The sequence below is a fragment of a genome, unplaced genomic scaffold (assembly GCF_019419815.1).
Source record: "Pyrus x bretschneideri cultivar Hongxiangsu unplaced genomic scaffold, Pyrus_bretschneideri_v1 Contig13, whole genome shotgun sequence".
In the NCBI taxonomy this organism is placed as follows: Eukaryota; Viridiplantae; Streptophyta; class Magnoliopsida; order Rosales; family Rosaceae; genus Pyrus; species Pyrus x bretschneideri.
In genome coordinates, this window is record NW_025999424.1 from 739,339 (window position 1) to 755,405 (window position 16,067).

General features: G+C 37.8%; 2 protein-coding genes across 3 annotated transcripts; both read right to left on the reverse strand.

Moving 5' to 3' along the window:
- Positions 1-939: 939 nt before the first annotated feature.
- LOC103960895 (uridine/cytidine kinase UKL1, chloroplastic) lies at positions 940-15,881 on the reverse strand. Of its 2 annotated transcripts, none has more exons than XM_009373386.3 (14): positions 15,634-15,881; positions 15,425-15,516; positions 15,230-15,299; positions 14,913-15,031; positions 14,575-14,671; positions 14,190-14,269; positions 13,829-14,023; positions 13,314-13,397; positions 13,167-13,227; positions 12,836-12,896; positions 12,649-12,742; positions 12,477-12,549; positions 1,386-1,468; positions 940-1,290 (listed from the first exon to the last, which is right to left on the reverse strand). In XM_009373386.3, exons 1-14 carry the CDS (start codon positions 15,803-15,805, stop codon positions 1,234-1,236), a joined length of 1,338 nt encoding a protein of 445 aa, XP_009371661.2. In that variant the 5' UTR covers positions 15,806-15,881; the 3' UTR covers positions 940-1,233. The 2 variants fall into 2 exon arrangements, with proteins under 2 accessions (XP_009371661.2, XP_009371659.2); XM_009373384.3 differs by lacking the exons at positions 940-1,290; positions 1,386-1,468 and adding exons at positions 11,282-11,628; positions 11,718-11,800.
- LOC103960983 (receptor-like protein EIX2) lies at positions 5,615-8,655 on the reverse strand. Its single transcript, XM_018650806.2, has one exon. The coding sequence runs from the start codon at positions 8,639-8,641 to the stop codon at positions 5,666-5,668; it is 2,976 nt and encodes a 991-aa protein (XP_018506322.2). The 5' UTR covers positions 8,642-8,655; the 3' UTR covers positions 5,615-5,665.
- Positions 15,882-16,067: the final 186 nt, after the last annotated feature.

Here is a 16,067-nt window from a genome sequence, read left to right on the forward strand (position 1 = left end):
ATGATGGAAACTGCTTTTAGTGAAAATATTTTTAGAACCAATTCTTAGTGAGAATGCAATTGAAAATTCTAGAAAAGACACGTGAAGTGCTTTCTACAAAAAGCATATAACTGGTCATTACATGCTCGCATAAGGGTCTGTTTGCAAGTAACACTTCAGGGGTCAAATGGGGTCACAATCGTACTTGTCTGGCTATCCTTTCTCCCTTTTGATACGAAAAGTAGAATTGTGTAGAGACTTCCAAGTCAATGGTTCTGAAGCGTTGGAAGTTTTGATTTCCCACTGTGGAATTTAAGTTTTGCGGGGTCAATGACAATGACTTATAAGTTGGAATTGACAATTTCATCGATACGATTTAAGGAGAGATTCTTGTATGCAACCGGTAATAAGGCAAATTCTCTTGATAAGGGCAATCCCTACAACGGGATTGCCAATGTGATGATATCCGAAATCAATCAAGCATTGTCATATGAACAAAATTAAAAAGTATATTAGTGTGTACTTGACTTGGGATACTGTTACAGTTGAATTCCCAATCCCCCAAAAGAAATATCCAAACGATATCAGACAATACGCAAATTATCAATTAATAGGTCATTTTTCTACATGGCACATCTTGAATTGATTGCTAGTATTGATGAGTCACACGATGATGACCAGAAAAAACTAAAATATATCTGTGAGTCTTTCTAGTTCCCGAAAGAGTAGATTGCCGTGGCGAATTTACTAGTTGATAATTTTTAACAATTTTAAGAAAAAAAAGATTAATAGGTCCCTTTGTTCAAAGAAACAATTAGACGCGATCAAATTAAACAAAAAAAAAAAATTTATAGGTCCCTCTGTTCAAATAACCTATTAGACGCGATCAAATGCAAGAAAAAGCTCATGTATTTCTTAATAAACTTCCAAAATTGACAAATAGCATAAGGACCAAGAAACTAACATCACACAGTAATTTTTATAAATTCCACCATCAGTTAGCTCATGGGTTGAAAGTTGAAGCAATTCAAGATAAAGCAGCCGAACCATTTATAGAATTTGGACACAACGCCAAAACACACCTGCAGGTTTCGAAATGGAAACAAATTCGGAAACAACGATCTATTCCAAGGCCGCAGCCCAATATTATACGATCCCAATCTATAAGTATGCACTTAATCATCGGTGCCAAAGTATTGATCACCAAATTCACCCAGTCCTGGTATGACACGGAACTCTTCATTCAGCGCAACATCAATCTCCGAGGTCACAATCTTCAAAGATGGACATACAATGGATTCCTTCAGGGGCCTAAGGCAGATGAAAATAGCAGGGTATTTAAGTCAATGTGTGTTGTTATTTGTACACAAATACGCGTAATCAACCAGCATCCAGAAAAAACTCACAGAGATAAGGTTTAAGAAAATAATATGGGCTTCAGGAACTCCTTTCTGTATGAGTAGTTCAATCGCCTGGTTGGCAGAGTTACCTACAAGCCATTAAGGTTGATCGTTACTACTCAGTCACCAGCAAGTTCAAAAATTTGAAGAATGCCCTCTAGCAGAATGGCTCCTAAATTTGATAAATTTTGTTCGTTTTCTAGCATAAATGCCTACTCTTGGACAAAAGTGGTCAAATTCTAACATATTAAGGGCATTTTTATCAAGTACACGAGCTATCGAAATGTCCTTTAGAAAGTGATCACGTGTTATTCTGTTAACTTTTGTAACGAAAGTCACTTTCAGATAAATTAAAATTGAAGAATCAAAGTGGAAGCACTGCAATAATTTAAGATACAAATAGAGATTTGTAGAGTAATATTGTAGAATTTGTGTCTTGACTTACAAGCAAGACATAAAGGACATTGAAACCACGCTTACAAATTCATCAAGGAAAAGGAAAATATTAAACATCTTTATTTGCTTAAACAAGCTTTCACAGTTGACAGCGTCTTCTAAAAGCTTTCACAGCTGAAATCCTAGCATTGTTGAGTACCAAAGTGACCAGCTCAGTCTGATTTCTGAGCCATGTAGGAAATTTAGGACCTAGTTGGCATGACCTAATGTTCAAGTATCTCAGCTTAAAGGGAGGTATCCAATCGGAACTAATGTTGAAAACTAAGGAAATGTTTGGGTTATTGTTATATATTGAAACATCTGTAAGGCTTCCAAGTTTCATGAAATGAGCTTCTGTAATCGAACCTTCCCATGTGTTTTCCGAGATATCTAGTGCAGTCAGCGACGAAAGCTGCCCAAGACCTTCAAGGATGCTCCCACTCCTTTGATTTTTTGAAATGTACAACTCCTCCAAAGATTTCAGCTTGCCAATAGATTTTGGGATTGAGCCCTGAAATGAATTAAACCCCAATTTGAGGATTCTTAAGGTTTTAAGATTTCCCAAAGAATCCGGCAGTTTTCCTGTCAGGTTGTTATATCCCAAACCCAGCCTCTCTAAGCTGCTGTTTCTGCATGAAATGGGATGTATAAAAAGGAGATTTTCTCCTCTTTTAGTTGTTCCAAATTATGTGCCGTCGTGGAAACACTTAGGGGTGAAAGATTTGGACATGGAATCGTAGACCATAATGTTGCTGTTACGAAAATTTCCCAAGCCTCTGATAAGAAAACAAAAACAAAAGACTTACAAGTCAATGGTGCACCTCACCACTCAAAACCAAGGCCAATAACTTCTACATCTTAGGAGATATATCCACGTAAGTGCCATAGAGTAATGGAAATTCATACCCGGTTGTAAGTAAGAATCTCGTCATATAATCGGGTCACCTATAACAACCGTGCCGTCGAGGCTATCCTTAATTCTATGAGAATCGACACTAGTACGATCGTCCAAAGACTTCCCAAGTCAGTGCTATCCCTTAACGTACACATATCATGTCTTCTAGCTTAAAATTTAAGAATTTTTCTATGTTAGAGAGATTAACAGGAAAAGTATTGAAGTAACACCAGTTGTTTGCAGCAGTCAGCTGTCAAATGTAAAAGCTGCGTTCGGTAGACAAGGCCGGAAGCTTGTGTGGAAGTCCGGTTTAGAGAACATATTTTTATTTTACTCTGTTAGTCCTGACCGAAACTTGCTGCTTATTTTCCGCTTATGGACACCGAAATTTCAATAAACTTTCCTGTCCTGGTATGTGGAAAATTTTCTCGAATCAAAATTTCTCCCAACGTACAACACAAGTAAATATTCAAAATAATGGTTTCATATGGAGTTTGGGTTTTGAGGGTTTGGAGGGAGTAAGTCGGGTTGTTTGAATGAAACGAGTATTTTGGTTTTGGTGTGAGTGATGAGTGGGAAGAGTTTTTTTTTAGGGTTAAGTACAAAAAACTACCTCAAGTATGGGTTAAATGACACTTTCATACCTCATCTTTTAAAATTGACAATGTCATACCTCATCTTACGAATTTGTGTCAATGTTATACCTTCCGTTAGCTTGGCCGTTTATTTCTCAGTTAAATGCTGACGTGGCTTGATCTGGGACCCATTTTTATTAAAAAATTAATAAAAAAATTATTAAAAACAAAAAAAATCATTTAATATTATTTAAATATTAAAATAATAATAAAAAAGTACATAAAAAAATAAAAAACAAACAACCATTATCTTCCCTCTCCTTTCGTGCATCTCCCCCTCTCTCTTCCCCATCATCTTCCTGCAACCCAACAACCCAGAAAAGAAGAAGGAGAAAGAAGAAGAAGAAGAAGAGAAAAAAAAAAAAAAAAAAAAAAAAAACAGCAGCAAACCCGTCCACTCCCACCCCCCCCCCAACCTAACCCGCAGAAGAAGAAGAAGAAGAAGAAGAAGAGGGAAGCAGAAGAAGAGAGAAGAAAAAAAAAAAAAAAAAAAAAGAAGCCCAGTTCGTCCCCCTGCAGAAGAAGAAGAAAAAGAAGAAGAAGAGGGAAGAAGAGAGAAGAAAAAAAAAAAAAAAAAAAAAAAAAAAGTCCCCAGTTCGTCCCTGCAGAAGAAGAAGAAGAGGGAAGAAGAAGAAGAAGAAGAAGAAAAAAAAAAAAAAAAAAAAAAAGTCCCCAGTTCGTTCCTGCAGAAGAAGAAGAGGGAAGAAGAAAAAAAAAAAAAAAAAAAAAACAGCAGCAACCCAGTTCGCCCCCCTCACACCCACCCTCTCCTCTCCACACCCATTCCCCCACCCCCCCTCTCCCCCCCTCCCCCCCCCCCCCCGGGACCCCCGCCGCCCATTTTCTCCTCGCCCAGGAGAATGGGTTTTTTTTTTTCTGGGTTTTTTTTTTTTTTTTTTTTTTTTTAGGGGTTGTAGATAGTGGGTGCAAGGTTGGGGTGCGAAGGTGGGGAGGTTGGGTGCGTGGGTGTGGGGAGAAGAGGGGGTGAGGAGCAAGGAAAACAAATTGGTTTTTTTTTTTTTTTTTTTCTCTTCTGTTTTTCTGGGTTGGAGTTGCAGAAAGGGGAAGAAGATGAAGATGGGGAGAAGGGAGAGAGAGGGGGGGAAGGGAGAATTGACGTTGGTTTTTTTTTTTTTTTTTTTTTTTAAATAATTATTTTATTATTTTAATATTTAAATAATATTAAATGATTTTTTTTGTTTTTAATAATTTTTTTATTAATTTTTAATAAAAATGGGTCCCAGATCAAGCCACGTCAGCATTTAACTGAGAATAAACGGTCAAACTAACGGAAGGTATAACATTGACACAAATTCGTAAGATGAGGTATGACATTGTCAATTTTAAAAGATGAGGTATGAAAGTGTCATTTGACCCATACTTGAGGTAGTTTTTTGTAATTAACCCTTTTTTTTATTTACAAGTTTCAAGGGTTTTGGTTTTGGCGTGAGTAGGGGTTCAACTTGGATAGGAATATCCAAATCTGACCGATTTGAGCTAAAATATTACAAAAATTCTGCTCGATTCAAGTTCAAAATTTTGAAATTCAGAAAAAAATTGGATAAGAATTGGAACGTATTTTATATTCTAAATTTGATCTCAAATTCTGAAACTTGCATAACTTTGTTACATAGTACTTTTTAACTTTCGATTTATTCTACATGTACTCAGATATGTAACTATTTTGTCAATTACAACTCCCTATAGAATATATTACATAAAAAATGAGAATTTGAGAACTATACAATTTTGTATTGTGTAGAGAGAGCCAAGGAGATGACATATTTTTTTTATCTTGATGGAGAACAGTAGATGAAGTCATAGAAGTCCCATAATTTTGAAATTGCGAAACAAATCTGATTCCAAAAATACCCAATTCGACATAAGTTTATGACATTTCGAAATTTTGATTCTGAAATTAGAAATGATATGCATTCCCGAAACTTTTTGGATTGGAATTGGAATTGGAAACATGTATACCGATCCGATCTAACCAAAAATCAGGCCTAGGCGTGAGTATTGGGTGAGAATAGTTGTCCTTTATTGTCTTTCTAGAAGAGAACATAATTATAATTAAAATTTTCACTAGTTTGCCTTCAATATTTAATTAATCGGTAGATTGTCTCGCGAAATCATCAAACAAAAACAATCAGATGTTGCAAAAACACTCTAGACTTTCTTTTTACAGAGAAATAAAAGTTCGCAGCATGAATATAATCACAAGAAAGAAGAATAAAATTTCTCGAATCATATAAGATATTCATGCATCTTTATTTCCAAAATAGTAATGAGAACAACCAATTTTCAGGTCTTATTTGCATTCATATATATGCTTTCACATTTGACAGTTTCAAAGATCTTTTCTTCAGAATGGCTAATACATATGCATACACCTTGTTAGCGAAGTTGAAATACGCATACCTCCAAGACTTCTTGATGACCAGAGTCCCGCAAACACCCCAGAACCCGAAACAGAATCCTATCACAATGCTGAGTAGGAGCCACAGCTTATCGAGCTTACTGTCATCATCCTCGTCATCTCCACCTGGAACCTGAGGTGTTTCTTCATCGCCTTGGCAATTTGGTAATGGATGCCCACAAAGACCGGCATTTCCTTCATAAATGGATGCATTGAAGGTTTCAAACTGATTGCTTGTTGGGATTTTCCCGGACAAGTTGTTGTATGACAAGTTGAGATGATTCAAAAATGTTAAAGAAACCATGCTCTGTGGAATTGGACCCGAAAGTTTGTTGCTCGATAGGTCCAGAGTTTCTATCTGCTCCAAGTCTCCGATCTTGGCTGGGATATTTCCTGTCAAATGATTCATGGACAGATTCAAGGTGCCTAACCTTGTAAGGCTTGTTAGCCCCACAGGCATCTCTCCTGACAAGTTGTTGTCCGAGAGATCAACACTATTGACAAGGTAAAGGATGGAGTTATATTCGAGGACCCTTCCTTTTGCCACTACCTTCAATCTTCCCTGGTAAAGATAATCTTCTGTATCTTTATTTGTGAGATCGGATCTGAAGCCAGTTAAGTTACCTATGCAGCAAGGAACATTTCCGGAGATATTGTTGTGTGAGAGGTCCAATATGTGGAGATTGGAAAGACCACATAACTGCGAAGGGATGCTTCCGCTAAACCAGTTGAGCCTCAGACGCAAAATCAACAAAGAGGGCATGCTTTCTCCTATGGAAGCTGGAATAGCTCCAGAGAAATTGTTCTCACCAAGATCAAGACTCCTCATGTCAGTGAAGTTTTTCATGGAAGGAAGTTTGCCCGAAAGGTGGTTGCTAGAGAGTATCAAGAATCTCAGTAAAGTTAGAGAAGTTAAGGATGGTGGGATTGAACCTGAAAGACTGTTATTCGACACATCTAGGATGTACAATGATGGTATACTGTCCCAAAAGTTAGGAATCTCACCAGACAACAGGTTATTTGAGATAACCATGGTTGTTAATTGGCTTAGATTACCCATGGACAGGGGAATGCTTCCATTCAAAGAGTTCCGAGAAATGTCTAGATCCGTCAGAGAGGGCATTACTTCACTAATGTCACGAGGAATTGGCCCAGAAAACAGATTATCTCTAAGATACAACATGGTAATGTTAGATGACCAGAGTGGGAGGGGGCCCTCGAAGCGGTTTGTACTCAAATCAACGATGCCAGGACTGATAAATCGTAATGAGTTGGGCACCCTGCCGCTTAGCTGATTATAAGCGACATCTTGTTTATCTAATTGGAAATCCAACTGCCAAAACCACTCCGGTATGGTATCCGAAATCCTAGCATTGTTGAGTACCAAAGTGACCAGCTCAGTTTGATTTCTAAGCCATGTAGGAAATTTAGGACCTAGTTGGCATGACCTAATGTTCAAGTATCTCAGCTTAAAGGGAGGTATCCAATCGGAACTAATGTCGAAAACTAAGGAAATGTTTGGGTTATTGTTATATATTGAAACATCTGTAAGGCTTCCAAGTTTCATGAAATGAGCTTCTGTAATCGAACCTTCCCATGTGTTTTCCGAGATATCTAGTGCAGTCAGCGACGAGAGCTGCCCAAGACCTTCAGGGATGCTCCCACTCATTTGATTATTTGAAATGTAGAACTCTTCCAAAGATTTCAGCTTGCCAATAGATTTTGGGATTGAGCCTTCAAATGAATTAAACCACAATTTGAGGAATCTTAAGGTTTTAAGATTTCCCAAAGAATCCGGCAGTCTTCCTGTCAGGCTATTATATCCCAAATCCAGCCTCTCTAAGCTGTTGTTTATGCATGCAGACAACCTATCAACGAAATCAATAATCTCGCCAGTAAATTTGTTGATGGGAAGATTCACCGTCTGCAAGTTGCACAGCATTCCTAAGCTTCTTGGCAAAGGTCCTTCAATGTTTGAGTTTTCCGACAAATCAAGCGTCCGAAGAGATGTCAAACTACCAAATGTTTCTGGAAGTGCTCCGTGGAGATTGGTTGAGTGCATTTCAAGGGTGACTAGGTTAGTCAGATTGAACAACCAGGGAGGTAATGTGGAGTTGAAATTGTTGTTTGAAAGATCGAGAACTGAAAGGGATGCGAAATTCATGGAAGGAAGGGTGAGAGGAAGGATGGAAAGTCCACAAGAGGGCAAATGCAATTCAACGAGCGAAGGTAGCATATTGACAGTGGGAAGCCAACGTGATTTAGCCTTGCTAAGGTCTACTCCTCCGAGGTTTAGGTACTTTAAGGAAGAAAGAGTTGGAAGCCATCGAAGATCATTCGCTATGGGTTCAAAAAGATAATAGCTGAGGTCTAGAGAAAGCAATCTCGAAAGGTTTCCAAAACTTTGGGGAATGACTCCACCGAAAGATGCACTAGAGAGATTGAGGTATTCCAATTTCTCTAGTGATCCGATGAAGTTTGGAATTCGAACACCTTCAAAGTTATTCATGCTCAAATCCAAGTGGATCAAATCTTTCAAAACAAGCAAAGAAAGGTTGATCTCACCGCCAAATGCAAGCAATGTTCCATCCTCGCCATCTGAAAATTCGTTGTGGAGATTGAGCGTGGTCACGCGTCCAGTTACGTTGTTGCAGCCTACACCGCTCCAATTGCAACAATCTTCTCCCACCCAAGATGAAAGCCGGCCTGAAGGATTTGTGAGACCGGCTTTGAGCTCGAGAAGGGCTTTCCTCTCAGTTTCCTTGCATCCCACGTTACGATCAGCACTGCAGAAACCAAGTTTAGTAGTTTCAAAGAAGAGGAAACCTGACAGTATAATAAGTGAAAAAAGTTGGATGGAAGCACTTCTGGGAACCATACTTCTTATGTGAGCATGCAATGAGATATGCTTTGCAGGTCTCAAGATATCTGCAGTATTTAAAGTGTGAAAAAGTATAACAATGTCATTTTTTCTAAGGAGAATGAGTCTTCATGGAAAATGGGCAGCCGGCCGATGGTATGTGGCTGGCCTTTCACAGTCGCTAGACTTCCAAGTCAGTGGTCCCGACCATTAATGTGTTCAGAAGTATTTGTATTACATGGGTATGCTGTTAATGTTTCGTTTCGTGGCAAATACATGAAAACATGTGTAAGTTTTGTTCACATAACTTGTTTTATTGACATCGGATGCAACAATAATGGTACATACGTATCAAATAAAGGCTCGTTGGCAGTAGCGAAAGTCAGGAATTGTCGGACAAAGGGACGAAAACGCTCTCTCCACCGAATCGGTTGTAACCGGTAACACTAAAACCAATGTAAGAAGCTTATATACTAATTTGTAGCTTTGGGACCTCGCAATCTTCAAATTGTTTTTCTCTAATATATGGGAAATAATATTCACAATGTCATTTTCTACCTTTCAATCTTTTATTTTTTTCTAGCATTTGCATTTGCTGTTAAAGAAATCAACTCCATCTCATTAAAGGACCTGCACAAATCTAGAATAAAGAATTCTAGAACATTCACTAAGGTTGGTTAGCTAGATTATCCAAGTTAAAGTAGTACTTTGTAGAAATGACTAGAATGTTGTTTCTTAAGTTGGTGGAAGAGTCTAGAAGAATGGTGAGGTTTCTGCCAACATGCAAGTTTAGTGTAGATAATTCTAACTTAGGAAGTTAGTGGAATTATCTAGATATCTCTAGCATGGTGTGTCCATGCTTCTCCAAGGTTCCATCCATGCCTATAAAAGGAGAAGGCATCCACACCATTTGTATCAACAAATCAACAAGCAACCAATCAATTAAGAAGAGCTAAGTAAGAGAGTGGGAAGCCTTGTAAGTAGTCTTGTAAGAGTGTGAGTGCTCTAGAGTTTGTCTCTAGAAAGTGAGTGAGTATCATAGCTTCTTAAGAGTGTCATTTGAGAGTGTTGTAATATTTTGTTTGTGTAATACAAGTAATTTGTTTACTTGTGTTGTCTCTCCAACACTTGTGCTAGAGTTGTGTACTCTAAGTTTTTTTTCCCAACATTTGCGTTTGCATTCAATAAAGTAATAAATATTAAGTGACATAAACAAGAGAATGAAGACAGAAAAAAAAAAAAAAAAAAACAAAGGTAGTAAAAATTGTTGATGATGTTATCTTTTATGTGTGAGAACTTATGTAATAAATATTCAGTTTCAAAGTAATAAAAATTCAGTCTTCAGTCTGAGCATACTTCTTATGTGAGCATGCAATGAGATATGCTTTGCAGGTCTCAAGATGTCTGCAATATTTAAAGTGTGAAAAACTATAACAATGTCATTTTTTTTAAGGAGAATGAGTGTTCATGGAAAATGGGCGGCCGACCGATTGTCTGTGGCTGGCCCTTCACAGTCGCTAGACTTCCAACTCAGTGGTCCCGACCCTTAGTGTGTCTAGAAGTATTTGCATTACATGGGTATGCTGTTATTGTTTCGTTTCGTGGCAAATACATAAAAACATGGGCAAGTTTTGTTCACGTTGCTTGTTTTATTGACACCAGATGCAACGACAATAGTACATAGGTATCATATAAGGGCTCGTTGGGAAGTTATTTTAAAATGATGGAAAGTGTTTTCGGTGAAAATATTTTTAGAACCAATTCTTAGTAAAAATGCAAATGAAAATTCTAGAAAAAGCACGTGAAATGCTTTCTACAAAAAACATATAAATGGTCATTACATGCTCGCATAAGGGTCAGTTTGCAAGTAACACTTCAGGGTTCAAATGGGGTCACAATCATACTTGTCTGGCTATCCTTTCTCCCTTCTTATACAAATAGTAGAATTGTGCAGAGACTTCCAAGTCAATGATTCTGAGGCGTTGGAAGTTTTGATTTCCCACTGTGGAATTTAAGTTTTGCGGGGTCAATGACAATGACTTATAAGTTGGAATTGGCAATTTCAATCAAGACGATATTAATGAGAGATTCTTGTAACTGGTAATAAGGTAAATTCTCTCAATAAGGGCAATCCCTACAACGGGATTGCCAATGTGATGATATCCGAAATCAATCAAGCACTGTCATATGAACAAAATTAAAAAGTATGTTAGTGTGTATTTGACTTGAGATACTATTACAGCTGCATTCCCAGTCCCCCAAAAGAAATATCCAAACGATATCAGACAATACCCAAATTATCAATTAATAGGTCATTTTTCCACACGACACATCTTGAATTGATTCCCAATATTGATGAGTCACACGATGGTGACCTGAAAAAACTAAAATGCTTCTGTGAGTTTTTTTAGTTCCCAAAATAGTAGATTGCCATGACGAAGTTATTAGTTGATAATTTTTAACAATTTTAAGAAAAAAAGATTAATAGGTCCCTTTGTTCAAAGAAACAATTAGACGCGATCAAATTAAACCAAAAAAAAAAAAAATTAATAGGTCCTTTCGTTCAAAAAACAATTAGACGCGATCAAATGCAAGAAAAAGCTCCTGTATTTCATAATAAACTTCCAAAATTGACAAATAGCATGAGGACCAAGAAACTAACATCACACAGTAATTTTTATAAATTCCACCATCAGTTAGCTCATGGGTTGAAAGTTGAAACAATTCAACCATTTATAGAATTTGGACACAACGCCAATACACACCTGCAGGTTTCCAAATGGAAACAAATTCGGAAACAACGATCTATTCCAAGGCCGCAGCCCAATATTATACGATGGCAATCTATAAGTATGCACTTAATCATCGGTGCCAAAGTATCGATCACCAAATTCACCCAGTCCTGGTATGACACGGAACTCTTCATTCAGCGCAACATCAATCTCCGAAGTCACAATCTTCAAAGATGGAAACCGTTTGGAAACACAATGGATTCCTTCAGGGGCCTAAGGCAGATGAAAATAGTAGGGTATTTAAGTCAATGTGTGTTGTTATTTGTATACGCGTAATCAACCAGCATCAAGAAAAAACTCACAGAAATAAGGTTTAAGAAAATAATATGGGCTTCAGGAACTCCTTTCTGTATGAGTAGTTCAATCGCCTGGTTAGCAGAGTTACCTACAAGCCATTAAGGTTGATCGTTACTACTCAGTCACCAGCAAGTTCAAAAATTTGAAGAATGACCTCTAGCAGAATGGCTTGTAAATTTGATGAATTATGGATGCCTATTTACTGTTGCTTGTAATTTGAAATGTTTAGAGTAGTGGCCCCTAAAAGTATGGGCAAATCCCGCATTGGCCCCCACAAGTCACAATGAACTGCCTTGCTCCTGTCACTATTGTTCTGTGTCAAAGTGAGACACAAACCATCGGACAAGGGGAAAAGTGGGGCGTCGTGACTTCGGGAGCAATGTGAGATTTGACCATACTTTCAAGAGCAATAGACTGATTGAGCCTCATTATATACACAAATTCTTCAGCGTACCACATAACAAAGACTCCCATGCCCCAAAAATTAAAAAACAAACAAAAACCAGACTACAGTTTTAAGCTAGCAGAAGCTAACATGCCACACCAACTGAATATTCAGACAGAACACTGTCTCACAACATGCTCTTTCAATGGGAATGGCATTAGACATACACAAATGATATCTTTCTACCACTGCTGTGTATAACAATGAGAATAAAAAACTAGAGATGAAATTTTTCTTGCAACACTACCAACTGCATTTCCTGCGTATATGCAGGTACCAAAGAAGGACAACCAAGCTTATGAGAGATAAATGGGATTACCTGTAGCAAGGACTGGATCTAGAAGCAGGACATGACGTTCTGAAATATCCATTGGAAGTTTCTCGTAAATAAGCTGTTTAAGTTGGAATAGCTCGGTTATACACAATTTTTATAAGGTTTGAGAGGGAGGAGATAGCTATTGGTCAAATTTTCTCCTTTAAAAACAAGGTACCTGCTTTCCATTGTCTCCATCACGGTGAATCAGAATCTTTCCAATCTTTATTCCTTTGCAGCATGCACGTAATGCATTTTCCATGCTCTCACCACTGACATAATAAACAAGGAAAGGTTGTCGGCATAGGCAAAGGACTGCCGGATAAATAAAACTTCTAAAATTCAATACCTGATTTAAAGCTCACCTTCGAACAATTGAAACCCCACACAGTTTCTTGCAGAAATCCACCCCGGTATATACTGATGCTGGTATATAATAGAAGCAAATTTTCAAAGACATGCAAAATATTCCTCATTTTCAGGCTATAGTTCCGATGATGCAAATTAAATATGAATCCATGTTTGTGCAAGATTTATCCATATACTCAAAATAGCATATATAAAAAATTCAAAATACACCCTAGCCCCTAAAGGAAATCCAATATTATCCCCATGCCGAACCGAACATGTCACAATCAAGTTATGAAACTAGTATGGGTAAGGAAAGATGAAATTGTAGACATGTAATCAGCACACCTGTTGGAGTTACTACTTGCTTCTCTGTGAATGGCAAATGGCCAAGGCCGTGCTCCACAACCTGGAGGCCACATCAGAGTATAAGAAAATATAAGCACAACTCTTGTAGATGTATGAAATTTAAATTAGGCATGGAATATAAATTACCAGACGTATTAGCCGATCTGAATAAAACACAAAATCATGCTTCGATATTTCTCGGTCTCGAATCAGTGTATGCATACCTCTAATCTGAAAAATGAGAACAACTAGATTAAAGACTAAAGAGAAGAAAGTGAGCAAATAGTCATCCAAGTGCCGACTGTTGGGAAAAGCTTTAAGGTTACAAGTCCATCATAATGCAAATTATATGCTCAAACTACTTGGTTCAGTCAACCAAGAAATCTGATTTGCTTTTCAGAGCTGAAAATTAAAATACTTGAGAAGAACACAAAACGTGCTCAGAAAATGCAGTTTAAAAAGTTTCTGAGTTATAAAAACAAGACCCATACTCAACTAAACTAAAAACAAGAGTCATGTAACTGAATTTGGCAAATCATTTGTACTGATGAGTTGTGGAATCAACAATCAAAGCCAAATGCCAAATTCCTAATTCCCGCATAAGACAGAAGGTGAACAATATGTCTATATGAAAACAAATCACATGAACACATATTGCATACCTGAAATGTTGACTGAATAACGTACACATTAGGATATATTTTGCAGAGATCATGCTGACCAAGCTTTGTGCGAATATGTTGCACAATCAAATCAATGGCAACATGATTATCACCCCCACGGGGAATGATCACATCAGCATACTTCTTTGATGGGTGAATAAAATCATCAAAAGCAGGTTTGACGAACTTAGCATACTGCACAATACAAAATGCCTCTGTGATTTTAGGAATGGAAATGATACAATCTCAGCAGAGTTACTAAAGAAACTATAAGAAAGCCACTCTCGTCTTACCCAGCTCTACAAAAAAATTATCCCAACTCCTGTAAAGAAAAATAAGCCAAGCTCAAATTGGGTCTTACCATTTCAAGAACAGAGTTAATGTCTCTGCCCCTCTCAACTGTGTCTCGTCTTATTCTACGAGCAAGCCTCACATCAGCATCTATTAACATATGGTAAAAAGTAAGATAAATATTGAAAGAGAGAGAGAGAGAGAGACAGCATAACCAAAAAAAGGTTAAGACCTCCTCCTCACACACATACAGAGACTGGCCAATAAGAGGAAAACTCCATATCAAGACCGCAAGAAACGCTCAAATTTCCAAATCAAGTCCGCAAGTAACGCTCAAACTAACATGCCATGCAAAACAAAACTAAGGAAATCTAAAAGATGTGATGACCATAAAGAACCGTTATTGGACAATAAATAATATGAAAACGACAAGAATTACACAAAAGAGATCAGACCTGTATCGACAAAAATCTTAATGTTCATTAGATTGCGGACACGTTGGTCATGGAACACCAGAATTCCTTCCAGGATTATTACATCAGAAGCATTCACCTGACAAAACAGTAAACCAAATGCCCAAAAAGGGAAGAGAAACGACAATTACGAATCAAAATTGTCCTTGAGAAGAGCAATAACAGTAGCAATAAAAACCCTAATAGAAGTAACATAAGAAGAAGAATATTAATAATAAACAATAAATAGTATAGCGTAATCAAGTAAGCTATTACATGCAAAAATAGCTATATACTCGTAAGGAAGAAAAGGGAGGAAAACACCTAAATGATTTGAGTACCTGCCGGAAACTATCAGAACTTCGTCTGTGTATCTTAAAATCATATATCGGAACTTGGACAGATTGCCCGTTCTTTAGCTTTTGAACGCAATCCAAGAGTTGTTCGGTGTCAAAAGCATCTTAAAAAACATACCAATAGATAATCAGTAAACTATATGAATAATGTTCCTATAGACATAGAAAAGAACCCAAACAAAACATGATCTGCCACTACGTAACTGTCAGATATGCACAGTATAGCATAGCACACAACCTAGTTCCTTAGCTAAAATCAACAACACGAAAGTGAATTTGAATTTCAACAGTAAATTGATTACCAGGGTGATCAAAATTATACTCATGCACTCGTTCCGATTCCTCGGGTGTCAAACCTCGATAAAATGAATCCTACAAAATGTCCAAATCAAACTAATCAAAGAATTATACTAATTATATAGCTTAATCAACTAAGAACAGAAAATCGTGTATGCAGAGAAAGTAAGCAAAGAGAAGGAGCTTCACCAAGCCCTAACCTGATTGACAAGTACGACACGATGATCGTGAAGCTGCTGGATGATCATGTCGCACACCGTCGTCTTACCGGAAGCCGTACCTCCCGAAACACCTAATCAATCACCGTAACGCCAACGAAATTGAAATGCAGTTGCAGCGGAGACTGAATCGCAGCGGATCAACGAAATGCAAATTGAAATTAAAACGAAGAGCGAGGGGGTGAGAGTACCGATGACGAATGGCTGCTTGGGGGCGTTGGGGTCGGCTGCGAGGTTGGAGGCGGCGGCCGGAGACGAGGAAGGCGACGGAGAGGAGAGGATGCCGTCGAGCCGGAGCCCCGAGAAGTGGGGACCAGAGGCTTTCTCCATCACATAGTCAATCGCCGTCGCGTCCTCCGGCATGGTTTTCCACTCCCTCTCTCGCTCTCGATCTCTGGTTTCGGGTTTCGGAGTGAATTTTGGTAAAGAACGACACGACACGACACTGCAGTTTAAGTGAAAAATTATGTTTAGAGTTTCAGCTGGATAGAGGAGACTCTGCCGTTTCGTCACGATTTGTCCGGGCGCACAAGATTCGCGCTTTCATTTTCATTTTTATGATTATTTTTTATAAATGAAAATATTGTTTTTCATATTAATAATAATAAATAAAAAATAAATAAAT